This window comes from Urocampus carinirostris, chromosome 6, assembly GCF_059441175.1.
Source record: "Urocampus carinirostris isolate Australia breed hairy pipefish chromosome 6, RoL_Ucar_1.0, whole genome shotgun sequence".
Lineage (NCBI taxonomy): Eukaryota > Metazoa > Chordata > Actinopteri > Syngnathiformes > Syngnathidae > Urocampus > Urocampus carinirostris.
In genome coordinates this window covers 22,651,965-22,673,698 of record NC_142354.1, presented here as the reverse complement: position 1 = coordinate 22,673,698, position 21,734 = coordinate 22,651,965, and the positions used below count along the sequence as shown (strand labels likewise).

The 21,734-nt window shown below is 40.4% G+C and overlaps 1 protein-coding gene across 1 annotated transcript in view; it reads left to right on the top strand.

Annotated features, from left to right (window-relative positions):
* crocc (ciliary rootlet coiled-coil, rootletin) overlaps positions 1-21,734 on the top strand; it is a 51,437-nt gene that overhangs the window by 17,616 nt on the left and 12,087 nt on the right. Inside the window, exons 18-30 of the mRNA XM_088338323.1 lie at positions 2,699-2,892; positions 5,444-5,571; positions 8,479-8,648; positions 10,834-11,013; positions 12,620-12,754; positions 12,842-12,985; positions 14,576-14,814; positions 14,883-15,042; positions 15,170-15,337; positions 16,811-17,234; positions 18,747-18,910; positions 20,439-20,559; positions 20,618-20,781. Of these exons, the coding sequence (XP_088194449.1) occupies positions 2,699-2,892; positions 5,444-5,571; positions 8,479-8,648; positions 10,834-11,013; positions 12,620-12,754; positions 12,842-12,985; positions 14,576-14,814; positions 14,883-15,042; positions 15,170-15,337; positions 16,811-17,234; positions 18,747-18,910; positions 20,439-20,559; positions 20,618-20,781 (2,391 nt within the window). The remainder of the gene's footprint in view (positions 1-2,698; positions 2,893-5,443; positions 5,572-8,478; positions 8,649-10,833; positions 11,014-12,619; positions 12,755-12,841; positions 12,986-14,575; positions 14,815-14,882; positions 15,043-15,169; positions 15,338-16,810; positions 17,235-18,746; positions 18,911-20,438; positions 20,560-20,617; positions 20,782-21,734) is intronic.

The window sequence follows — 21,734 nt, the reverse complement described above, 5'->3', positions numbered from 1 at the left end:
ATACAAAACGCAGTCAACATCAACAGTAAACATAATTTTGCAACACATCTAAGGCCCGAACAGCGCAGTTTCCCATATCAGTTAGCCGGGCAATGCTGATGCCTCAGGTCCAGGTGCTAGTCCGCTGTCTGATGCCGGTGTGTCGTTCTCCCCCGTTTAGCCACCAGCCAGACAGCATGAAAGGACAAAGAAAACTATAATATAAGGTCAACATCAAATAGAAGCTATTAAATATAAGTGTGTCTTAAGTCTCGATTTAAAAACTTTCAATGAGGTTGCAAATCTTATCTCTGAGGGCAGAGCATTCCACAACACCGGGAGCCCACCAGGGTTCTTTCGCCTGCGTGTTCTTCTTGGCTCTTAAGCCCCGCGCACACCTAGCGCCCACCGCGTGCGGAATATGACGTCGACGCCTTTTAGCCACCACACACCTCACGCGGATTTCAACGGCGCAGTTTTCCTCTCTATCTCCCCAAGTTGTTTACGTTGCGTTTTTTCGGATCATGTTACCATTCAAAATAGCGACTGACATATAGTTAGATAGCGATTAGGAATACGGTATTTACAGGGCGCCGAAAGAAAATGCAAATGAGGGCTCGGTCGCGAAAAATGTGACATTTGACAGTGCTGATGTCAACATACTCCTTTCATTTGCGACTGAAATGGCTCTATGAGTTGGCTCTTGGTGCTGGCTACCCACTAATGAAGAGCCGGTTCCCTTCAAGTCTTTTTTCACTTGTGATTGGTCCAAAAAATCAGGGATTCTGTGGTGTTGGCTTTAAATTTGTTGAGTATACAAAAGGTTAAAATTGTTTTCTATTTTATCATTTTTCCTTGTAGATTCATAAATATTTTAATTTATGCTTGTTTTTTTCAGTTTTGCCATTTGAGTGTTAATATTGCTTTATTTCGCCTTTTAAGTCATTAATAATAATATATAACATTTGCTTAAAAAATGATTAAACAAGAAAAACAACCTGAAAAGCCGTTCAGGAGACAGCTCTTTTTTTAGCTGAGCCAAACAATCCAGTTCATTAAAATCAGTCGGAATTTTCATTTCTTCAACAGATTATTCACTTCCTTGAGGATAAAGGAAACTCCGGTCCAAGATAGGTTTCGTATTGAGAGAGCATGCGTCAAATTGCAGTTTTTCTCGCTACCTACACACTTGAAGAATTTGGTGACTGAGCGCCAAAAAGATCAAATAAGTTTGATACTCGGCGCAAAGGGTGCGGTTAGCGCCAGGTGTGCTTCAATATCACAAAATATCACAGATCTGCATTTTCTGAGCAGAGGCTACAACCAGAAACATAGGGCACGATTAAATCAGAACGATAAGAGGGGGCGAGACCATGCAAACCTTTGTAGGTTACTACAGAACATTAAATTTGCATCTTAAATAGACAGGGAGCCAGTGCAAATTGGCTAAAATCTGGGTCTTATGATCATACTTTCTTGTCCTGGTCAAAAGCCTTGCTGCTGCATTCCGAACCAGCTGCTAACTTTTGATACTGGACATCAGGAGACCAGTCAGCTATACATCACAGTAGGGGTCTCCAATTTTTTTCATGTTCAAAGCTACTTTTTGCTACTTATTAGCGAACAGGGCAACTAGTTTGGTTTGATTTTCTGAAATATCAACTTATCTTGGACTGCTTACTAGGTTGTTACCAGATTAGATAGATAGATAGATAGATAGATAGATAGATAGATAGATAGATAGATAGATACTTTATTCATCCCCGGAGGGAAATTCACATTTCCAGCAGCATCCCTGAGCTGAGAACAATACAATAATAAAGCAAAAAGAATACAATATAGATTAATTATTGGATGTAGAAGGAATAGAGGAAAAAAAGACTGAGAGAAAGAGAATAAAGAAAAAGAGAAAGAAAGAAGTGAGAGAAAAAAAGATATCTACTCGGGCAATTGGTATTGATCTCGTCGGCCTCTGGCTTCCAATCATTTCACGCCAGACTGCTGCCTAACGTGCATGACTCCCCATTTTCCGTAAAATAAAAGGCTGGTGTGAGATACGTCACGCGTTTGGGTCCTGATCCTGTTCTAGTTCATGAAAGAAAATCACAATGACCCAGCTTTGGTGAGCTATTTTCAGAACAGGTCTGTGGGCACCTCAGCTGTCCTCAGGGGGCACCACTTTGGAGACCCCTGCCCTTAGAATAATCAAGACGAGAAGTAACAAACAAGTGGTTAGTGTGTCCGCGGCAGAGTTCTTAGGTCATGGGTTCAAATCCAGCTACCAGCCTTCCTGTGCAGAGTTTGCATGTTGTCCGCGTGCTTGCGTGGGTTTCCTCCGGGCACTCCGGTTTCCTCCCACATTCCAAAAAAATGCATCTCAGGTTAATAGGCCGGTTCAAATTGTCCCTAGGTATGAATGAGCGAGTGAGTTGTCTGTCTCTGTGTGCCCTGCGACTGGCTGGCAACCAGTTCAGGGTGTCCTCTGCCCACTGCCCGAAGATGCCTGGGATGGGCTCCAGCACCCCCGCGACCCTACCGAGGATAAGCGGTGCAGATAATGGATGGACCGATTATTAGGACACCTACATTTTTTACGGACTCTCTCAGTGGTATACAACATTTGTCCAGGTTCAGAGAGAACAATCCACATCTCAATTTTTTTTCTAGTGTAAAAAAAAAAAGGTGACAACCATCTTTTTATCTTGTCCTTTTTTGTCAGCTCTGTAACGAGGTGACCTCTTTGGGTTCTGAATTAAGTCTGGCCAGAGGAGAAGGTCAGCGGAATGAAGTGGCCTTGGAGGAAGTCGGGCGTGGTCGTGCAGAACTAGCCCGAGACAAAGCCGCTCTTCTCGTCCAGCTGACGGCATCCGAGAGGGAGAACAGCGCGCTCTCGGAAGAGCTGTCCAACTTCAGGTTTGTGTCGACAGTCAACGGGTCTTTTTCTATGGAGGACCGATCCTACTAAATAATCACGTTGGACCTAAATCAGGGTTTCATGTGAATCCTTGAAATATCTTAAAAAACATTTAATTCTTATTCTAAAAAATAAGGCCCCAATAGGCATTAATATGTCTTAAATCCCACTTTCAAAAGTCCTAAATTCAGATTCAGATTCAGATTCTGATCTACTTTATTGTCATTCTAGTACACGTGTATACAGAACGAAATGTCGATACATCTGACCCGCACAGTTTCCTCGAATGTACAGATATAAGTAAAAGTTGTATTGTATTATGGCTACGTATAGTATTTTACCATAGTGCCGATAGTGCAAGAGGAGTAGCTAAACAGATGTGCAAAATGGGCATTCAGGTTAACAAGTCAGGTACACAGTAACATTAACACTGTAACAATAACGCTGTAATTACAATAGTGCAGAGAGCAATGTGCAAGGAGTGGCAAGCTATAAAAAAAAACTGCCAGTAGTGCAAAAAGTCAGATTAGCAGCCGTTTAGATTTAGGTTAACTATATGTTAGATTGACCATTTAACAGTCTAATGGCCAGGGGGACTAGACTACTGCGGAACCTGGTGGTCCTGCACCGCACACTGCAGTACCTCTTCCCAGAGGCTAGTAGAGTGAACAGTCCATGATGGGGGTGAGAGGGGTCCCCGATAATGTTCCTAGCATGGGATAGGCAGCGCTTCTGGCCAATGTCCTGAATGGAGGGAAGTGTAGTCCCGATTATTTTCTCTGCTGTCCTCGTTACCCTCCTCACACTACCCCAGTCGGTAGCGCTGCAGCCTCCACACCACACAGAGATACAGCTGGTCAGGATACTCTCTATGGTGCCTCTGTAGAATGTTTGAACACATACAATTTACATTTGTTTGAACTAAAAAGATTTAGTAAAAAAGTAATTTTTTCACGATTCATGACAAATGCTTCATGAACGCAGCAAAGGAGTTCCATGGAATTAGTATTTATCTGCCAGTTTTGAGGATCAATGATGTACTGTAAACATCCTTCTTATTTATGGTTTTCTATGTCTAAAACTTTGGAGAGAGTTATGTTTTTGGAGGGAAAGTTTTCAAATGGACCAAAATGTGATTTAAAAATTAAAAAAAAAATGTTTTTTAATTGCCTCTATGTGGTAATTTTTGGTTTATTTGTTTCAATTGTCTGTGTTTTTTTTGTTGACTTGGTCTTAAATTTGATACAAGAGGCATTGAAGACGTCTTGAAAAAGCTGTAGGAACCCTTTAAATATATTATTTAAATGCATATCAATTCATTTAATTGTTTATTTTGTCTTTTCAGAATTTTTGTATTATTTGTATTTTTGTTCTGTATTTTGTCATTTATTTTGTCCTTTATTTACAGTATCTTTGTATGTATAGAGTCATGCGTTATGTATTTTGTTTTGTATTGGATTGTATATTTTTTTGTGTATTTTGTCACGACAAAATTTGGGGGTGGGTGGTCAAACGGGCTGAGCTTTTTATCAACCAATAGGTCAAAAGCTTAGGGCTGCCTCTTCATTTGAGAAACATAATACACGTCAAAATACACACCACAATACACAACAAAACACACAAAACATGACAAGATGCATGATGAGACATACGAGAGAATATGAGGCAACATACACAACAAAATTCACAACATTAACTACACGTGCTGCCTAACTTACAAACAAGATAGGTTCAGGACGATCGTAAGTTGATTGTGTTCGTTAATTGCTTCAGTGCTATAATTTGTATGTTTAAGGTTTATATAAGTATGTTTAGGGCTTGTATAAGTAACCTGTATTGTTTTGTACTAAAAAATACACATTTCAAAAAATACTATGCTCTATAAAGGTAAATAAAGCAAAGTTTAATTTACTTTTGGAAGATGAGCTTCAAGAGTTAGGCGACCCCCTTCTCCGTGGTAGAAAGTGGCCGAAAAAAAGCGATCCGACCATTTTCTCAACCGCATCAAGCTTTCAAGCTTTCTTATTCCACTTTCATTTAAAAAAAAAAAAAAACAGCTCGCCTCTTCTTTACACTTTACACCAACCATACTGAATGGATGCGCAAGATATTAAACAAGAAAAATGTCAAAGTTCTTAGCACGCTGGAGATACATTATAGAATGTTTGTACATGAACTAGGAAGTAGAAGCCAGATTTCTTCTTCGGGGTCAATGCTGGGTGACCTCTCACAGCGCCACCATATGCCGGTAGCGGCAGAACGAAGCACTACAGTAATGTCCTGTTCTCCGAAAAAGGTGCACACAATAGAAAATCTAACTTACAGCAATGTCCGGATATTTTTCAACATCCCGAAAAAAATGTTCGTATCTACCGTTTATCGTAAGTCGAATGGTTGTAAGTAGGGGATCGTCTCTAAATAGGCATTACGTGATTTACTCATGCGTTTATTTATCGATATGGCATATATTGTAGGTAATTATACATTCTTTGGTCCTCCATCATTTTACGTCTTCGCCTTGCCTTAAAATGAAAATATTACTGCACGCAGATCCGAACGCGAATCTCTGGAGACGGCCCTGTTTGAGACGCAACATCAACTTGCTCAGGCGGAGTCTCGCAGGGAACAGCTTGAAACGGACAACCGAAACCTTCGAGTGCGCAGTGATACAACCACAGGTGATTGCATTAATATGGCAGATCCATTCGATTTTTGATGATGGGCTCAGGTTCTAATACGTTTTTCATCGTTAAATTTTGATTAGAGATGGGCAAGCACCGATACCAGCCTTACTTTAAGGCAGGGGTCGGGAACCTTTTTGACTCAAAGAGCCATAAAAGCAAAAAATATTAATTTTATTTTGGGAAAGAGCCACACCATATATTATGAGACAAATTTACTAAATTGCTAAACCCGCGCCCCAGACAAAAGCTTAGTCTTCAGCACATTTATTTTTGATGATTTGATAAAAATTATGAAAAGAGAATAATGCCAGAGCCCCTGTCCCAAAATCAACAAACATACCACTTTAAACTTGTCTCTTTCTTGCAATGACTCAAGATCGGTTAAACTCCTTTTGACCCCTTTTTTAATATAAATATTGGTTTCAAAACCAGATGCAAGCATTTATTTTGTAAAAACGTCACAACATTCTGAGAATAGGGAGCCTTATGTGCTTACCTTTGGCGAGAGATGGGAAGGAGTGCTTGTACTTTTTGCATAGCTCCACCCATCCCTCCCACTCACCCAATCAAATGACTAAGTTATCTTCCGGTGTTTTGGCGTATTTACAGTTCTGTGGATTCATCATAAGGTATCTGAACACTGAACACAGATTACATAGTGAACTTTTATATAAAGGATTCTTTAGCGTTGTACAGCTAAAACGAGTTTTTTTTTTCCCCATTTTTTGTGTGACACCTTGACTGTAAATTGTAGTGAAAAACGTGCCATATATATACTGCGAAGTAATCGTTAACCAGTAAGCTTCGGTTTGGCTTTGCGTGTAACTTAATAGGATAGACCAATCAAGTTTTGGACAAGATGGAGAAATTTTGCATGCAATCAAATCTGTCTCTGAGCCACAGATACTCGTTGAAAGAGCCATATATGGCTCGCGAGCCATAGGTTCCCGACCCCTGCTTTAAGGTATCAGTACTCGCACGGTGCCAATGCGAGTATCAGCTGCCATTTAAATCACATTATTATTCCCCACATTAAACCGCAGATGCATTTGACGTTGAAAGATTAAAAAAAATTCAAATAACTCAATTGAGTGATGATTTGGATAATGAACTAACAAAAAAGAAACCGTTACATACGATACAATATTTTGTTTTAGGTGTTTAAATTAGGGATTGTAAAATATTGGCATCCAACTGATAACAAGCCATATTCCCAGGTATTGGTACTTGTGGGGCTATCTTTACTGGTATCGGTCTTGATGGCTGTGGCTCTATGATTAGGAACAAAAGGCTTTTGGGCTAACAACTGTTTACTAAGATCATTTTGAAATTTTCTCTGTTGTGTATTCTGTGAGTATTATCCGAAAAATATATTCATCATATTGTATTAGCGTTGCAATTAACGTAGGTCTTAACACAGAGGTGGCCAAAACATAGTGATATAAAATTCAACTCTATTAATTAACTAGCCAATAGAGGGTGCCATGACTGCTCAAATGTAAAGAAAAGTTGGTCCTATTGATACATATGCTGCTTTTATTATATAAAAGTTTAAGATATTATGCATTTTAAATGCTGTTTGATTGTGTCTTTATTTTTGGGAACAATACAAGATGAAACAACTTTAATCATTAATTAACAAAAAGAAATAACAAACCATTTGCACAAAAACTGCTGTACAATTCAATTATACAATACGTAAACCTGTTTCCAAAGAAGTAAGCTGAAGCTGAAGATTATAAGTGTCTATCTGTAATCCTTTTTTGTCTATTCAAATTCAAAACAAGAAAACAGCACTGTACCCCACAACGGGAAATTAGAAAACAAATAAATGACATTTCAAACTTGTGTTTGTATTTATAGTGACTCCTATAACGTGATATTGATAATAATACTTTCTACTTCAAAACGCCTTTCAGGACACCCAAGGTCGCTGTACACAGAGTACCAAACAGCAATAAAACGAGAATAAAACAAGCAAGTGATACTTAGCAAATAAAAACACATTAGAGTTAAAAGGGGGTAGTATGTGAGGCACGTGATCAAGAAAAAGCAAGTCTGAAGAGGTGAGTTTTGAGTCCGGATTTGAAGGTAAACAGGGTGGCGGAATCCTCGAGGTCAGGTGGCAATGAGTTCCAAAGCTAGGGGGCAGAGCGACTGAAAGCTCTGCTACCCATGGAGCTGAGACGGGCACGGGTATAGTGAGATGGTGGGAGGAGGATGATATGAGGGTGTGGGATGGCGTGGCAATGTGAAGGAGGACGGAGAAGTAGGGAGGGGCAAGGTTATGAATGGCCATGTAGGTGTAGGGCAATATTTTGTAGTTGATTACATTGTTGATTGGGAGCCAGTTGAGATTCTGAAGGACAGGGGTGATGTGATGGCAAAGGGGGTTTTATGATGATGGCAAAGGGGGTTTTATGATGATGCGTGCTGCAGAGTTATGGACCAGCTGAAGTTTATGGAGTGACTTTTGAGGTAGACCGTAGAGAGTCAAGGCGTGAAGTGACAAGGCTATGGATAAGGATGGCAGTGGTGTAGGGGGTCATGGAGGGGTGAAGACGTTTGATGGAGTGCAGGTAATAGTAAGCTGACTGGGAGATGTCATTTGTGTCAGAGCTAAAGGAGAGCGTACTGTCTAGGATGACACCCAGATTCTTGGCCAGAGCAGAGGGAAATACTGTGGAATTGTCAACAGAAAATGATAAGGAGTCAACTTAAAGAGGGGGGTTTTGGTGCCAAAGCGGATTAGTTCAGTTTTATTGAAACATGATTTTATTTCAGAAAGGCAGGAGTTGGGGTTGAGGTCAGGTGGTGGGAGTATTAATACCCAAATAAACTTGACATACAGTATTAATCTTCTTCGGTATATATTTATCCTATCATTTTTCATCCTTCCAGCCGAGCTTCGTTTCGCCCGTTCTGAAGTAGAGAGCACACGGGCCCAAGCTGAAAGAGAAAAACACGTTTTAACTCAGACGCTAAATGCATCGCAAATGGAAGCCCAGCAAGCTTTGCGCAAGGCCACCAGCGAACATCACGAGGAGGTGGAGAAACTTGTTGCAGAAAAGGTGAGCTTCTACCCTGCCTAGTATCCAATGGAAATATAGCATTTTCTGTCAATTCTGGACTACAGTGTGCTGTATGCTCACATTTAAGAACAGAAATCAATTTTGTCTTTGAAAGAGCCGCACTGGATTTAAAATACGCATGCTTGAAAAGCTGTAAAAATTAAATTCTGTATTATTTTGTCTATAATGTGGTAGAGGTAAGCTCAGGCCTAAAAAAATTCAGCCCGAACCGACCCGAGTCGCAGGTATATAAATCCGAACACGACAGATTAACTTGATTCGATAAGCAAGCCCGAAATAAACCCGAAGCTTTACTCCGACTGTGCGTACTGCACTGCCGAACTGTGCGTTTCGGCCGAACTGCGCAGCTTGGGGTTTACTTGGGGCCGAGTCCCTCAAATCAAGTGTGCACTGCAAGTGCAGCACCTAAATGAACGGTTTGGGGCCCAAGTGCGCATCTCGGTGATGTGCAGCAAACGAGAGTGAAACTGAACAAAATGGCACTAAAAAGAAAATCTAATTCTGAAGATTACAAGATGCAAGTCGTGAAAGACTCGGCCAAAAAGCAGATAGAAAGCTTGTAAGCTATTAGCAAGAAGCAGAAATGACGTCGGATGTGAGGGAGGTGGAAGGAGGAAGTCATGTGTCTTTTACCCCTACACAGAAGAGTAAAAGTAACTGCATGCTCCGACTTTTGATTGATATTTTAAGCCCGGCCTTAGGCCTGGGCCCAAGATCTTACCTATGCGGCCATAATATAATGCGGTATATGTTTCAGGATGTCTTTCTCCATTCTTTAACAATTATCTCTAGTACTGTGAGTAAAAATAATGTATTGCCTTTTTGTATGTCATCTATATCACTGGTGGCGTATGCAGGGGTCTCTAACTTTTTTCAAGCCGAGAGCTGGATTTTGTTACCAATCAGCACAAAGGGCACCCCATTTGATATGTATTTCTAAAACAGCTGCTTATCATATTTTCTATGTTGTTACTATGTTATTACCAGGTTAATTATTGGAAATAGGGTTAAATGGACACTGTCACCACTAAATAAATCAATTTACTAGAAAATCACAATGACACTGCACTGGTGAGCTATTTTCAGAACAGGTCCATGGCACCTCAGCTATCCTTATGCCCTCTAAGGATAAGGATTCCTGTGAGCACCACATGTGAGACCTCTGGTCTAGTGGTTAGGGTTTGATGCTCTCACTGTGTTCGATTCCCGTTGCATCCAATGTTTTACAATTGTAGTCAGCGATATTTTCCCACTGATCAATCATTGCACAACTACAGTAATTCTGTACACTACAGTAAAACCTCGAGCATAACACGCAGCCACACTTGTAAGTTATTTTTTAGACAAATAGAAATACGCTTTATACATGAATAAATATGCTAATTCACATCCATTTCTACATTACTAGCCATGCGCACACCTGGCGCCAACTACTTTTTTTTTTCAGCTGCGTCGGTTGTTTATGTCACATGTATTTAAATAATCTGACCATTCAAGATTGAAATTAAAAGATGAGCACGTATTTACAACTGTGGCGAAAGAAAACACGAAAGAGAGCTGTGTCTCGTAAAATGTGAGCCCTATATTTCTCAACAACAGCGCCAGGGCAACCATACAGTGGAGAATAGTGCCAGATTGCAACACAGATGTGTCGTTTTGTGTTTTTGTCGTTAGTAGTAGCCACGGTAATCGCATTCCCTTGTAACCGTTCCTTGAGGATTGAAGGAAACTTCAGCAACCTGACATTATAAACTGGAAGGATAATAATAGAGTTTTTGATGGATAATTTCCACTGCTGTTTAGATGTATAAATTGAGGGCTTGATTTGTGGATGATAAAGTATAAATATTCTGAATACATTGTACATTTTCAATACAGTACTGTGAAATCTCCCGGCTTGCTCCTGTTATGTATTATATGAAAAATTCTCGCAAAAACATGGACTAATTTCTCTCAATTGGCGACATCACTGTTTCTAGATGTCACCGCTGTGTATTCTAGCTAGAGCGCATTGGTTATGGAAAAGAGCAGCTTGCCGTATTCCTCAATTTAAAAGGTAGCAAATAAGTAGCAGCTTGTAGTCTGGAATTTAAGGTACATTTTAACAATCCAATGCGAGACATCTGAATCTTTAAAATTTCCTTGTGCCTGTTGCCGTCCGCAGGAAGCGCTGAGGCAGAGCCTCGCAGCGGCTCATGACGACACACTGATGAAGCTGAGGCAAGAACTTGAGGAAGAGCGAAGCAAAGGTCAGAGGGAGAAGGAAGAGCTGCAGAGAGATCTGAGGACTCTGCTGCATGATCGAGATCAGAGTCTCCTGCAGGCTGAAACTGAAAAACAGCAGGTTAGAGTCATGCTCGGACACACATTGACGATTGCAAGGGTTTTCAATGGGAATATTCGGAGAGTCGGGGGTTAGTTACTTTTGCTGGTCTATACATTGTTTTTTACATACGTATACAAATGAAACCGGGATGCCATTTACGCACAGTTGAAGAAGCATTATCATAACGCACTATGCAAATCAGTGGTCCTGGATCCGTGAGTAGCAATAGTGTGATAATAAGGTGAGCGCCGATGCCTTCTCATATGTCATGTGCAATGTTCCCTCTAAGCTGCGCGCGTGCGCAATTGCGCACTGCTCGCACATTCTCAGCGCACAAGAAAATCTAGCCGGCGCACAAAAATGAGGGCTCAAAATTACTTATTAAGAAGCGACTTAAGTCAAAGTTACAGTGCATGAAGGTAAAAATACACTGGTTCCCCTGACGTTGTGTCCCAAATGCGGTATTTTGAAGTCGAATGAAGTTGAGTAAAGTTAGTAGAGTATGTCGAGAACCGGCTTCTTCGGCTCGGCTCACTAAAAGGAACTGGCTCTTTCGGGTCCTAAATGGCTCTTCAGGTTGTTTTTGTTTCTTTAATCCCAACATTACCAAATATTAAGTAAAATTATGCACAAAATGACTTAAAAGAAGGGGGGAATAGAACAAAAAAGAAAAAAATACCAAAATGAAAAAAGTAGTGAAAAGCTGAGAAAAAAAGAAACAAAAAGAGAAAAAAGAAGGAAAAAGCCAGAAAAAAAGAAAAAGAAATGTAGGAAAAAAGTAAATAGAGAACAAAAAGAAAAAAGTAACAGCTCGGAAAAAATAAACACAATGAGATTTTTTTTAAAGGAATTTTTAAAAAAAGTTGAAAACACACAGAAAAAAGAAGAAAAAGTTTGTGTTGCATTCAAATAATTTCCAATTATATCAAGTGAATCTTGTTGCCAACATTGTACTTTAAGTACAGTTCTGTATCTTACAACCGACTAAATAAGCCCCCAAAAATGTTAATATTATGTGACAAAATATATCAGGAAATAAAAAGAAATGGATATCTTGTGAAAGAATTATAAGAACAAACGACGTTTGTAGGCCGTACAACCTTTGCAATAGTACACGAGTCAATTCATTCAAAAGAGGAAAATTATTTTGCATTGCCGGAAACTCAGAAAACTGTAACTTGATGTCAAGTTTTGCACATGTTTGATAATTATCTTGCCACACTTGGGATTATGGTGGCTCACTGTTGTTTCAAGCGTTGCTCACCGACTTTGTGTGAACGCTCAGACCTGTGGAAAATTAGAGGGAACATTGGTCATGCATATTACTGGTGGTTTAATATTGGCACCCTCGCTACCGCCACCGCTGGGCTCCCTGGGCAAACTGTGCTCTGCAATTATAATCAGCAATATGATTATCGACGGTTTTCTAAGAATAGACAGGGTAGGAATTTTTCTAGTAGGGTTACGGTTAATGTTATTATTATTTTTATCCATAGGTGTTTTTAGTACAGAATTTATGCACATTTTCTCGTGTTTTTGAGTGGCAAATATATTAATGGCTGTTGGTCCATTTCAAAGAGGTTAATTAAGGAAGTTATATTCAATATTATTTTCATCTTTCCAGGCTCTGTCACTGAAGGAGGCTGAGAAAGCGGCATTAAGTGACAAAGTGTTGAATCTCCAGGCCGACTTGTCAGCCTTAATCCTCGAGGCCGAACGCAAAGCCAGAGAGGCAGCTCTTTGCAAAGAGCAGGAACAGGTAAAACAATGAAGTGTAGCTGAAAAAAAAAATTATTATTTATTTAAAATCCTATGTCAGCGATTTATAACCATCTTTATTCTGCAGGCACAAATCAGCTCTCTAACCAGTGAGCTACAGGCAGTTAAGTCTGAGCTTGAGGACTCTTCTGCTCGTCACGAAAGAGATCTTCAAAATTTGCGGGAGACACTTTTCAACTTCCAGTCCTGTGCTGATGATGCTGTCAAAGAGGTATTTTGCGTGAGCATAAAGTCTCAGACAGGTCAAAAATGGAATATGGCTCCACTAAAAATACAGTAATCCCTTGCTGAATGGACTTTTTGTACACGTAGCTTGATAAACCTAAGCTACATACTCGCAGATATTTTTCAAGTTCAAGTTTCTCTAAAAACAATATCATATCAACGAAACACACTGGTTAGACAAATGAACTGAAAAGGCAGAGGAAGATGCTTTCTATCGCCAACAATGTTTGACTTTTGACCGGCTAAACCAGGGGTCAGTAGCCTATGGCTTAAGTCATATATGGCTCCTTTCATGAGTACATATGGCTCGGTGATAAAATACTGCTTGTGTAGAGTTTCAAATCTGTTAAGTTCATGGTCAAATTTGGTGCGCGCATAGACAAAACTAATCTATTAAAGCAGACCGTTCGGTCCAGTATATAAAGGGCCCTGTTGTACTCTCAGTTTACGGTCAAGGTGTCACACCAACAGACCTCGTTTTGGCTGTACATCGCTAAAGAATCTGTTACATGGAAGCTCATGAAATAATGTATGTTCACTGTTGAGACACTTTATGATTAAAACCCATACAAAAACTGTAATTACCCACTAATGCTAACCAAGCACACAGAACGATTTGATTGGGTGAGCGGTAGGGGTGGTTGGAGCTATGCAACAGCACACTTCTCCTTTTTCTCACATGCGCCCAATGCGCTGAAGAGAAATCCATTCATTAACTTTCCGTTTGCAGTTTTTGTGACATATTTACAAAAGAACTCTGCTATCACCCTGGTTAGAAATCAATTATTTTTTAAAAAGATGAAATCCAAATGAGCCTCAATGATCGTAAGCCTCGTGATCTGTTGTTGACTCATTGTTTTTGTCCTGTTTTTATTTTTATGTTCGAAATAAAAGTTTTCATTCATTCATTCAAGTACCTGGGAGGGAGACCAGTTTAATGCTGTACATTTGTTGATATGGGACACAGGCTCTGTCATTATAATAATTTCATAAATATTATTAAACGTCACACAGAGAAATAAAATTAGATGAAAAATTAGCATTTGTCTGGAGAGCGGGTTTGGTGATTTTGCTGATTTTTTTTGCTGATTTTTGTCTTAAATTATATGGTGTGGCTCTTTCAAAAATCTGAATATTTTGCTGTTATGGCTTTTCGGGTCAAAAAGGTCTTTGGGTCGAAAAGGTCCCCAGCCCCTGTGCTAAAAGAAGATAAACTCAGTTTGCCATACAGTCCATGATGGCAACTAAATAATCGAAAGTAAAAAAGTAGTACAGACGATGCCCTACTTACGAACGGATTATCGTTCGTAAGTTGAATTTGATCGTAAGTTGCTTCAGTGCTATATTTTGTATGGAATGCATATTTAAGGTTTGTAAATATGAATAAATATAGCACATAGATGTCTGCATAGATTGATAAATTTGATCCCTCTCCAGGATTGGCCCCTAGGCCAATTTTATTAATCCAATGGGGCCCGCGACTCCAAATAGTTTTAATTTTGGGAAAAAAAATGGAAAATAAGACGGCAAATACTGTAAATACTGTTCGATTTCAAGCGACGCATTCTTGCCCCAGCTAGAAAAGTGCAGAGCTTCCTTGACGGTCAGCGAGGAGAGTCGAGACGAGCTGAGACGGGCTGTGTCGGAAGCCGAGCGTCATCTCCACCAAGCGCAGGACGAGGCGGAAAATCACCGAAGGGAAGCCGGCGAACTGCGCCGGAGCCTAAACGACCTCTCTAAGGAGAGGGACGCCTTCGTCCAGTCCAACTGCCTGCTGAGGGAAAGCCTGCGAGGAGCCGAGACTGAGAGGATCAGGTGAGGGTGGTGCTTGACCGAAACGGACGTTCGGGACATCGTCCTCAACGTGAGTTTGCGTCGCTTAGCGTCAAGCGGCAGTGTGAGGAGAAGGAACAGAGGCTGATCGTGCTGCAGGAGAATTTTTCCTCCTCTCAGAAAGAAGTGACGGAGCTGCGCAGCTGTCTCAGGGAGGTTGAACGCTCCCGGCTGGAGGCGCGACGAGAGCTGCAGGAGCTTCGTAGGCAGGTGAGGCCAACCTTTAAGCTTTTCATTCCATGGTTTCCAAAATTTCAAGCTTAAATATAAATTCTCACTAAAACGAACCCAAAAACTGTTGGCAGAAACCTATTAAAACTCTGTTGGTGGGTTCTAGCTGAAGATCTTGGATGGTGAGAAGGACCATAAAAGTAAGGAGCTAACAGAACTGCAGACACGCTTGTCATTGGAGGAACAACGTGAAGAAGACAGAGGGAAGGAGCTTTTTACCCTCAAGCACAAATTGACTGAGGCCGAGGCTATTCAAGACTCCTTGAAAAGAGAGGTGAGGATATGTACCAGAAATTGCGGACTACAAGCCGGTAATTTGTTTTATCTTTATTTGAAACACTGCGCCTTACAATATGATGCGTCAGTGGACAAATTTCTCATCTAATTAGTGACATGCATGAATGGATAAACAAGATTCCCTCTGTCTCTATGAAGTGAGATCACGATCTTGGCAAAATCAGCGGGGAAATGTCTAGTAAAGCAAAGTAACACATTGTGCCACCAAGACTCTCCGCAGCTGTCTATCTCAATCAAATAGCGTTGCAGTCAATATTAATTAAATTTGCATTTACATGTAAGCAGAAGTGCAACAAAAACATTCTCAAAACAAAACTCGATGTACTGTACGGATTAAAATTCCGAAGCTTGTTCAATCACAACAGCCTATACAGATGCTGCCCTACTTACGAACGATTGTTCGTAAGTTGAATTTGTTCGTAAGTTGCTTCAGTGCCAGATGTTTAAAGTTTATGCAAGTATGTTTAGGACTTGTAAAAGTGACCTGTATTGTTTTGTTCTAAAAAAAATATTTCATAAAATAATATGATCTATAAAAATAAATAAAGTTAAGTTTAACTTACTTTTGGAAGATGAGCTTCAAGAGTTAGGCGACTTCCTCCTCCACGGCAAAAGTGGAAGAAAAAAAGCAATCCAACCTTTTCTCAACCACATCAAGCTTTTTTATTCCACCTTTATTTCAAAGAAAACGGCTCGCCTCTTCTTTACACTTCACACCAACCATATTGAATGGATGCACGAGATATTAAACAATAAAAATGTCAAAGTTCTTAGCACACTGGAGATACAGTACAGTATGTTAACAACACAGGAACTAGGAAGAGGAAGCGGATTTCTTCTTGGGGGTGGATGCTGGGTAACCTCTCACAGCGCCACGCGGCAGAAAGAAGCACTACAATACTGTGCTGTACTCGGAAAAAGGTGCACACAGTACAAAATGTAACTTACAGCAATGTCCAGGTATTTTTGACATCCCCAAAAAATTGTTCGTATCTACCGTTTTGCGTACGTCGAATGGTCGTAAGTAGGGGAGTGTCTGTATTGTTGGCCTGGAGAAGGAATCGCACTACCGAGCTGCACTTGCCCAAGACACTATACAGGAAATGGTGTCCCTGTGACCCTAGTGGTCAAGGGATACATCCAGATACAATAACTATAGTTTGGCATTGAATTTAGTTTTTTGTAAATATACCTAGGAAAGTAGATGAGTATACAAAAACACCTTATACAGTGACGAAAATAAGTATTTGAACACCCTGCTATTTTGCTATTCCTCCCACTTAGAAATGTAGGTTCATGTCCACTGTGAGAGCGATAAACTAAAAAGAAAAATCCAGAAATCACAATGCATGATTTTTTAACTATTTCAGACCCCTCCAATACGTATTTTCTTCACTGTATCTCCTCAGCCAAGAATAAAAAGGCTCCATTTGTCTTTGTTTTTTTTCAGCTCGCACTATTTCAAAAACGCCTGGCCGAGTCAGAGTCCGGCTGGCGACTCTCCGAAAGGGAGCTGACCTCTCAGCTCCAAGAGTCCCGAGTCTGCGAGAAAAAACTGCAGGACGAAGCCAAGAACCTGGCGCTGCGTGCGCAGGCGGCCCAGGACTCGGCCGGATCCTGCAGCCTGCAGCTGAGCGAGGCGCAAGGCCGCCTAGCGGCTACCGAAGCGGAGCTGACTCGGGCCGAGGCCTCCAGGAGGGACCTGGAGTTCCGTCTGAACGGCCTCCAGTCAGCCCTGACCAGAACGCTTGGTATCAGCGCTGGTGGGAGAGGCGTCCGAGGAAGGAGTCCCGGGAGCAGTTCCGCCTCACCCGGGACTATGTCCCGGCATCAGAGCATATCACCGCTACGCTCCTCTCTGTCGCCCCCTAAAGGTAAAAATAAGTCTCTGCGTTATGCTCATTTGTGATTTCTTTTTTCTTCTTCTTTTTTTTTTTTAATTTTGTGGCAACCATCCATCAAAAATGTTTAAAAATGAATACCCGTGTCCAGTTCTATATTGTTATTTTTTCAACCCAAATTATCACAGTTCACTGATCCTTTCATCGCCACAGTTGTCAGACCTCCACTTCCTGTGGTGTGTCTTGGGCAAGTGCAGCCCTCTCCTGGATGTTTTTTTTTGGAAGGGTTGGGATTTCCTCCCCAACATGAAACAAATAGTACTAGTTCATGGTTTCAAAAGCAGAAGTCTCCTGAGCTGACCCAGAGACAGCACCTTCATCACCTGTTCCCCGTTTTGTTTTTGGGTGTAAAACGTCATCCTATTCTTCAAATATGAGCCGGACTTCGTGATACCACATTTTTAATCAGTACAAAGTTTTTCTTATCATTTGTGGTCACTATGGCTCAGGTACAAATAATTCACTTTGGGTAATAGTTAATACTGTTACTATATTTTTAACCTGTTTTTCAAGTTTTAATGTATTTTTATTTAGTTTTTATAGAAACATAAACAAATCGTATTTAAAATAAGCTAAATAGGGCAGCACTGGGTCGCAGTGGTTAGTGCGTGTGCAGCACATTTCTTAGGTCATGAGATCGAACCTTCCTTTGTGGAGTTTGCATGTTCTCCCGGTGCTTTGTGTAAGTTTCTTCCCACATTCCAAAAACATGCATGTCAGGTTAATCTGCCGGTCCAAATTGTCGGTAGGTGTAAATGAGCGAGTGAGTTGTCTGTGTCTGTGTGCCCTGCGACTGGCTGGCAACCAGTTCAGGGTGTCCCCTGCGCACTGCTCAAAGATAGCTGGGATAGCTTCCGGCACCCCTGCAACCGTACTGAGGATAAGCGGTGCAGATAATTGATGGATGGATGGATATTATTATTATTATTTGAATTAATATATTATTATTATTAATATATTATTATATATTTTAAAACACATTTTTAATCAATAATAACTATTATTAATCAAAATATGAAAACATATTTTATATGAATAAAGGAATATTATAATTTATTTTCTAAAATTTTAAAATAATATTATAATGGACGAGTTTTAAAAATAACAAATTCATTATGACCACATACAGAAAAAGAACACACCTTTTGTGATTTAGCCAAATCTATTGGTCATGTTATACACACTGTCCCTTTAAACTACTGATAGTAGGTTTTGGTTCTGAAAGTACGGATTTTGTTTTGCACTGTTTAGTAATGTGGTGGATAGTTTGTGTTTGGTTACAGGTTCTTTTACCACCCAAAATCTTATAACCTGGGAAAAAATTAGATGGGGACCCTCAAATTGGTACAATATTCCTAGGCACCACAGCAGTAGCAAATTCCTCACTACTACTGTAAGCTAAAAAAAAAAAAAAATTAAAATATGGTCATTTTCATCAAAACATTATTTTGTTTTTAATTTCAGCCATTCCTTTCTTTCTTATAGAATTTCACACAAGCACCCCTGACAATACTCTGGGCTCCAGGGCAGTTTCTCCTGAGAGGGGCGGGACACCTCTCCCACTCCCCCAGCAAGAACTGGACCCGGAAACTCTTCGTAGTGGCCTAAAAGACTTTTTGTTAGAACTTCGTGAAGCACACAGAGAGCGGGTAAAGAAAACAAAATAATAAGCATTTTCTGCTACTATTAGAGGGCAGACATAAAGCCCTTTCATGACATGTTTATATTACCGTAAATTCCGGACTACGAGCCGTTGCATTTTCAACACTAGCTTTAAGTAGGATGGGGCTTATTCTTTTTGTTTTTGTGGTGGCACCGAGGAAAACGGACAGTTCCTCTTTTTCACAATGCATGCGCTCTAAATACAAATCACCACGGTGAGATCTAAAAACAGTTCTGACGCCCTTAGAGAGAAATTTGGCCATGTTTTTGTCAGCATTTTTCATATAATACATGACAGGAAGAAAACGGGAGGCGTGACAATATTTTATTGAATATTTACAACATACTCACAACATTTCAACCAAAAATCAAGTCTTCAATTCATACATCCAAATTAAACAGCAGTGCTTCTCTTTCCGTATCATCAACGTCAATGTTAAGTCGCTGAAATTTCCTTTAGTCCTCGAGGGGCGATAAGAAGGGAATTGGGTCTATATTTGCGACAACCATTGATGACAAAAGCAGAAAAAGACACGCCTGTGTTGCAATCTGGCACTATTCTCCATAGTAAGGTTGCCCGGGTGCTGTTTTTTAGGGCTCACATTTTATGCAACGCAGCCCTCATTCCCGTTTTCTTTCGCTGCAGTAGTAAATATGTGCTCGTCTTAGGATTTTCCATCTTGAATGTAGGGCTGGAACTAACAACTATTTTAATAGTAGACTAGTCATCGACTATTGAAAAGAATAGTTGAATAATCGTATAATAATTAATATTACAGCATAATATTTATCAAAATATTGTTGGGGTAAAAGACGCCCGTCTTCCTTCCTCCGCCTCCCTCACGTCAGACGTAATTTCCGCTTCTTGCCAATAGCTTACAAGCTTTACAATATTTCTTACCGCTTTTTGGCCAAATATTTCACTATTTGCAGCTTGTAATCTTCAGAATATGATTTTTTTTCCGGTGTAATTTCGTTTATTTTCCCTTTGGTCCGAAGCACGTCACTGAAATGCGCACTTTGGCGCTGAACCAAGCATTTTGGCACTGCACTTGCAGTGCACATCTAATATGAGGGACTCGGCTGCAAGTGAACCCCAAGCTGCGTAGTTCATCTGAAACGCACACTTTGGCGCTGAAGTACGCATGTCCAAAGTAAAGCTTCGTGTTTACTTTAGTGGCAAATATTTCGGGCTTGGTTCATCAAATGAAGTTAATTTATTATGTTTGGGCTGGTTCGGGTTTATATACCCGTGACTCGGGATAGGTTGGGCTAAATTTTAAAGCCCAATCTCACCTTTGATGTGAATGACTTATTTTTTATGGCAGTTTAAGCCTGCGGCTTTAAATCTGGTGTGACTCGTATAATGAAATTCATTTTCTTTCTTAAATTTGAGCATGTGGCTTTTGATCAGGTGCCCTCTGTAGTCCGGAATTTATGGTATTTAAAAAAACATGCATGTGACAATTTGGCAAGATAGTTCAGTGCTCATAATGTTGTCTTTGTCTGTGTAAGGACGACGCCCTTAGTCAGTTGGCGACCCTTCAACGAGAAGCGAACGAGCTCAAAGGGGACCGAGACTTAGCCCAGAGTCGTCTCGTTCAACTGCAGAAGAACTTACAAGACTACCAAGAAGGTTCGTGTTTTTGCATGGACCCTCCTTGCATTTTTTTTTCATCCTTTCTCCTTCGTAGGCAAGCGAGGCCTGGATGAGCGTCTGACGCACGTTCAGCTTCAACTCCATCAGCAGGAGGAGGCGACCAGGAGAGGGGACAGAGAGAGGAGGGCTCTCGCTGATCGGGTGAAGGAGCTGGAGCGAGTGCTGCAAGCGTGTGAAGCTGAGAAGAAGCACACTCAGGTACGAACACACACAATGAGTTGCTGCGGATTCTTGGAAAGTCTTAAAAGGCATTGAATTTGTCCTAAATATAAGGCCTTACTTGTCATTAAAAAGTTTTTAAATCCAATTTTTCAAATTTGCAAATGTGAACGCATTAATAAGATTTATACATGTTTGAACTAAAAACATTTACATACATTTATCAATTGTCTTTTATAATAATTCACCAATTTACTTTTCGTGGCAACATGGCTTAATGACAATAACAGAACTATCAAACGGTGATGTGGTTTGAGTCAGGCCTTTCACAACAGACGCATGTCTTAGTTCTACCCAGAATACACATCGCAACTTTGGACAGACACGTCTACTTTGGACCATGGGAAAGATGACATTTAATGAAAATTGGCTGTTCAACAAACATTTTTCGCCATGGCTCAAAGCTGTGCCAGCTATCGTGTGCGAGGCACAGAGTACAGACGCTGCCGAACTTACGATCGTTCGTAAGTTGAATTTGTTTGTAAGTTGCTTCAGTGCTATATTTTGTATGTTTAAGGTTTGTATAAGTATGTGTAAGGCTTGTATAAGTGGCCTGTATTGTTTTGTACTAAAAAATAAACATTTCATAAAATAATTTTCTCTATAAATAAAATTGAGTTTAATTTACTTTTGGGAGATGCGCTTCAAGAGGTCCTCCTCTGTGAAAAAAGTGGCCGAAAAAAAGCGTTCCGAACATTTTCTCAACCGCATCAAGCTTTCTTCTTCCACTTTCATTCCAAAAGAAACGGCTCGCCTCTTTACACTTTACACCAACCATATTGAATGGATGCACGAGATATTAAACAATAAGAACATCAAAGTTCTTAGCGCGCTAGTGATACAGTGCAGTGTGTTTACACACGAATTAGGATGTAGAAACCAGATTTATGATTCAGGGTGGATGCTGGGTGACTTCTCACAGCGCCACCACA